This window comes from Schistocerca americana, chromosome 3 (assembly GCF_021461395.2).
Source record: "Schistocerca americana isolate TAMUIC-IGC-003095 chromosome 3, iqSchAmer2.1, whole genome shotgun sequence".
NCBI classification, from domain to species: Eukaryota; Metazoa; Arthropoda; class Insecta; order Orthoptera; family Acrididae; genus Schistocerca; species Schistocerca americana.
The window spans coordinates 614,310,338-614,314,669 of record NC_060121.1 but is presented as its reverse complement, the minus strand read 5'-3'; the positions used below and the strand labels follow the sequence as shown (position 1 = coordinate 614,314,669).

At 41.0% G+C, this 4,332-nt stretch overlaps 1 protein-coding gene and 1 pseudogene across 1 annotated transcript; one reads left to right on the top strand and one right to left on the bottom strand.

Annotated features, from left to right (window-relative positions):
• Window positions 1-282: 282 nt before the first annotated feature.
• Window positions 283-2,323, bottom strand: LOC124606253. Its single transcript, XM_047138229.1, has 3 exons — window positions 2,318-2,323; window positions 1,948-2,086; window positions 283-806 (listed from the first exon to the last, which is right to left on the bottom strand). The coding sequence occupies exons 1-3, from the start codon at window positions 2,321-2,323 to the stop codon at window positions 283-285; spliced, it is 669 nt and encodes a 222-aa protein (XP_046994185.1).
• A 1,570-nt stretch (window positions 2,324-3,893) lies between these two features.
• On the top strand, window positions 3,894-4,011 carry LOC124608081 (annotated as a pseudogene).
• The last annotated feature ends 321 nt before the right edge of the window (window positions 4,012-4,332 follow it).

The following is a 4,332-nucleotide window of genomic DNA, read 5'->3' as shown; positions in this document are numbered from 1 at the left end:
CTGTAAGGGCTTAACATGATTAATAAGTATATATTCATCTCTCACCTCCTTCCTCCCCCCCCCCCCCTCCCCACACTTAAGTCACCTCTGACTTGGCTGCTTGGTTTTCTAAAATTCTAGTCATCAGCATAAATAAGTCACAAACACAACAAAAAATACTTTGGGTGTAACAGGTGATTGTTTACATTATTTGGTTGTTAAGACAGAACTACACTGTGAAGAGACTTTTTATTTAATCAACTTATACATAGAAGTGCTTCCAAACTGTGCTTCCCGCACTGTTCACGATGTATCACTATTACTATTTTCACACTCTTGATCCCTTTCTAGATCAGACACTATTCTGTAAATTTCGTCTTTAGCTTGTATTTGCCGCAATGGGGACAATCTTTTTATACTGGCACATATCCCTGAAAGAAAACTGTCAATGTGATCTTCCTTTGGCTGTGTCGCTAGAATATAATTCATCATAGAAGCAGATGCAGAGTCTGTAGTTCTCCTCTTATTGCCACTTTGACTACGCTTTTGCATGACAGGCCTGCTTGTCTCTGACCTCAAATCACTGTTATATTCAATGTCCGGAATAGGTGATGACACCTCACTGTTTGATTCATCCTCTGAACAAATATCAACAGTTATGTTAGAAACTGTTTCCCGCTCCAGCATGTATGGGCGCAGGAAAGCCATAATCTCCTCATACTTCCATGGCTTCTTGGGTATGGCAGCTTGTCCACTCCTTGTTTTTTTAATAACACATTTTCTAAATTGGTCTCTCAGAGACACCCATCGTCGCTTGCATTCAGGGCCTGAAATAAGACAACATATACAGCTGTTAATAGAGTGCATGGAGTAGTCTAACGCTTTTTCAAAAAATAATTAGGGACTTCCCAAACTTTTATAGGGGCCACAAACATGGTTTGCTTTCATTTATTTTTACAACAGCTTCCCAATAATATGAGGTACTTTTCATTTGCTATGCTGTTAATCAGCACATAGGCAATAGACACCATTTCTTGGAAATCATCCAGGTTTCTATAAAAACATACTTTTGTTCAAAAATTTTCATGAGTAAACACTCTCTACAAAATGTGCAATTACAGCCTACACAAAGGTGAAGAAACTTTGTAAACCTTATCTAGTAATTTACAAAACTGCTAACAAACATATTTGTATCCTGTGATCTTTTTGTAGCTCCAAATATATAGGAGAATAAGGTAAGAGATTCTTTACGTACTAGGTACAAGAATGACTGTCCATTTATTTCCTTTTCACATGAATCAATGTAGTAAGTGATTGTATATTCTGTCATCCCATTAAAAGGTTTTTTGGTAATTACCCAGTCACAATGTGTCTGTTTTACATAAAAGAAGTGTTGTTTCATTCTGATCAAACGTATAGAGCAATAACACTTTCGTAATTTAAAGAATACGAGTGGCTCAAGTGAATTGCCAGATTTTCTATATGATGTGTTATTTACATAAATATTAAATTAGTGCAATATTTCGAAATTATAGCAACAGTGTTACATTAGATACGATATATTTTACTTTGAGGTTTTATACACTGCACAGCTCAAAAGTGTCTGCTAAATTACTTTGTGCTACTCCCTCAGATAAATACTGGAAATATACAGCCCAATAAAACTGACTGGAACTATTCTCCGTTACGTGTATACAGCATCCACGTGCAGTACATAATTTAAAGATCCTGAAATGCTAGGTGCACGTCAATACAACATAAATTCGGTCAACACCAGTGTATTTACGTTGCTGGAGTTTGTAAGTTTTAAAATACACCTTGTACAGTATATAATGTTTTTACCGTGGAACGCTGCACACGGTACTGCACTCAAATATTCATCGTTGTAGCGAAAACTTTCGCACATACTAACTACGTACCACTTAACAATCCTTAGTAGAAAGTAAAATTAAATTGCGTTTCATTTACCTGGACGACCCACCTCTTCTCCAATTTCCTTCCACAGTGTTTCTTTCCAAACGGAATCACTATATCTCCTATCAGTCATATTATATAGCTCTGAATGAGAACGAACTAATTCAGTCAAATACTCGTCTAACTCCATTATCTAAACAAAATAATAAATACAATAGAAAACACCGGAACTTACTTGTAATTAGAATAAATAACAAAGAGAAACTCGGAACTATAAAAAATTGATTCTTACATGTTAGGTACAAGCAAAGTTTTCGAACCACATCTACCTAACCTCACTCTTTCCAAAATATACAAACAGGGGCCGCGTAAAAACATGGAGGCAGTCGTTCGAAAACCAGAGATTTACATCACGTCAACTCACCGTCATGACGCGAAACATTCTCCGAAAGAATGCGTGACGTTGACGTGACGGAGACGTTCCGGGACGCTGACGTGTGAACACAGCCATTAGAAACACAGGGAAGAATGTTTTGACGTGACGGACGTGACGGAGACGTTCCGTTAAGTGTGAATCGACCTTTAAGGTAAACGGATCCTGGCTTCCCGTACTGCAGCGAACGACCGTCTCAGGTAGCAAGAGGAGAACCGCACCGGAAATGACCGCGGAGAAGCCCTCGGATGTTGGCGCGCCAGGTACATATAGTCTGCGCCCGCGAGCTCGGCTCCAGTTCACCACTGGCAATGGAGGGTGAAGCTCTGACAATGCCAGCCACACGTGCTGGCGAAACGTCAGAAAAATCATTAGATGAACGTCGGCCGAAGAACCCGAGACAGAAGCCAATAGGCAGTTTGTCATTATTATTATTGTCTGAAAGATCATTGATATACACTATGAACAGCACAGGTCCCAAGAACTGCTCTGGAACACACCAGAAGTTGTCTCAACACCTGTACCTGATTTTCCGTCCAACATACCATGCCAATAGTATATTATCTTTTACCATGAAAAGTCTGTTCCTAAAGTTTGTAAATCTATAGCATCAAGCAGACTTACTGTATGTCATGCAGACTTGTTGCAGTTCGTGAAACATAAACATATCCTTTGAAGACATAAGCATCTCACCAGCATCTTTTCAACAAATTGGTCACCCACTTATCAACTAAGTGCGAAACAATTTGTATAATGCATGCATCAGTAGTTTGGTAAGGCAACTCCGCGCAGTGGATTACAGGAGACTTAGTCTGACATGGGGAGACACTTGTCGCTAAATCCTTTAACCACGTACTGGCATAAACTTTATGTTATCGCTATTGTTATAGCTAGTCCACCGCTTTCTGAACGCCGTTGACAGTTGATAGCGCAGCTGTTTGCAGTGACTTACATTTCAAGTTCGAAGGGGGAGACTGCAGAAGGGAGGCGAGAGGTAACCGAGGAACACGAAGCCTCAAGAGAAACAATATAGCGCAATGAAAGCCACACAAGAGCTTAACATTTCTAGACGGGGGATAACAATATTTCGGAAAACGACCGTACTGGCAACCCAACTGGCGAGAATAATGTTCCTCGCAACAGTGTTCTGGCCGTACACCCTCATAGGTCTCCGCCTAAGATTAATTCCCGTAGCTCATTGAGCACTCCGAGAACCTGTGCCATTGTGCCTACATGAAATAACCGAATACATTACGATCGCAAGATAAATTTTACTCAACGATGCTTCTGAAAGAGTAACTGCGCACATTAATCGAAACACAAATTTTCTGAATCAAACGCCTTTGGTTCGATCCTACTGTTGGACAGCGATATTGTGACCGTTTTCCAGAGGTGCAAGTTGGGTGGAGTCTGCATGCAGTCTGTTATTTGGGCTGGTCGTACGAAACAATTTATAAACTGCTGTAAGAGCGGCAGACACTCTTCAGGACTATATGCAGAAGCTGTTGCGAATATATAATCAAATACATTTATATCTCTGATTTGGTAATGCGTAAGTATGCTGTTCGGCAACGGCCTTTCCGCAGTGGATACACCGGTTCCCGTGAGATCACCGAAGTTAAGCGCTGTCGGGCGTGGTCGGCACTTGGATGGGTGACTATCCAGGCCGCCATGCGCTGTTGCCATTTTTCGGGGTGCGCTCAGCCTCATGATGGCAATTGATGAGCTACTCGACCGAATAGTAGCGGCTTCGATCAAGAATACCATCTTACGACAGGGAGAGCGGTGTGCTGGCCCCACGCCCCTCCTATCCGCATCCTCCGCCGAGGAGTGAGTGCGTAAATATGCTGTTCTGTTTCATACCTCCCAAGGCCCTTAGGAAAGTAAAGAAAGACAAATATAGTTTCACTTTTTAGCTGATATAGATTTTTATGCCACTACATACGCTCCCTATAGTAACTACGTTACAGATTACTATAAGCAACACTATTCTCACTCATCCGATA

Excerpts from the sequence above, each read along its gene's own strand:
- LOC124606253 (XM_047138229.1), bottom strand. Across the intron at positions 807-1,947 it reads AGAAGAGGTGGGTCGTCCAG|GCCCTGAATGCAAGCGACGA; the intron begins GTAAATGAAACG and ends GTCTTATTTCAG.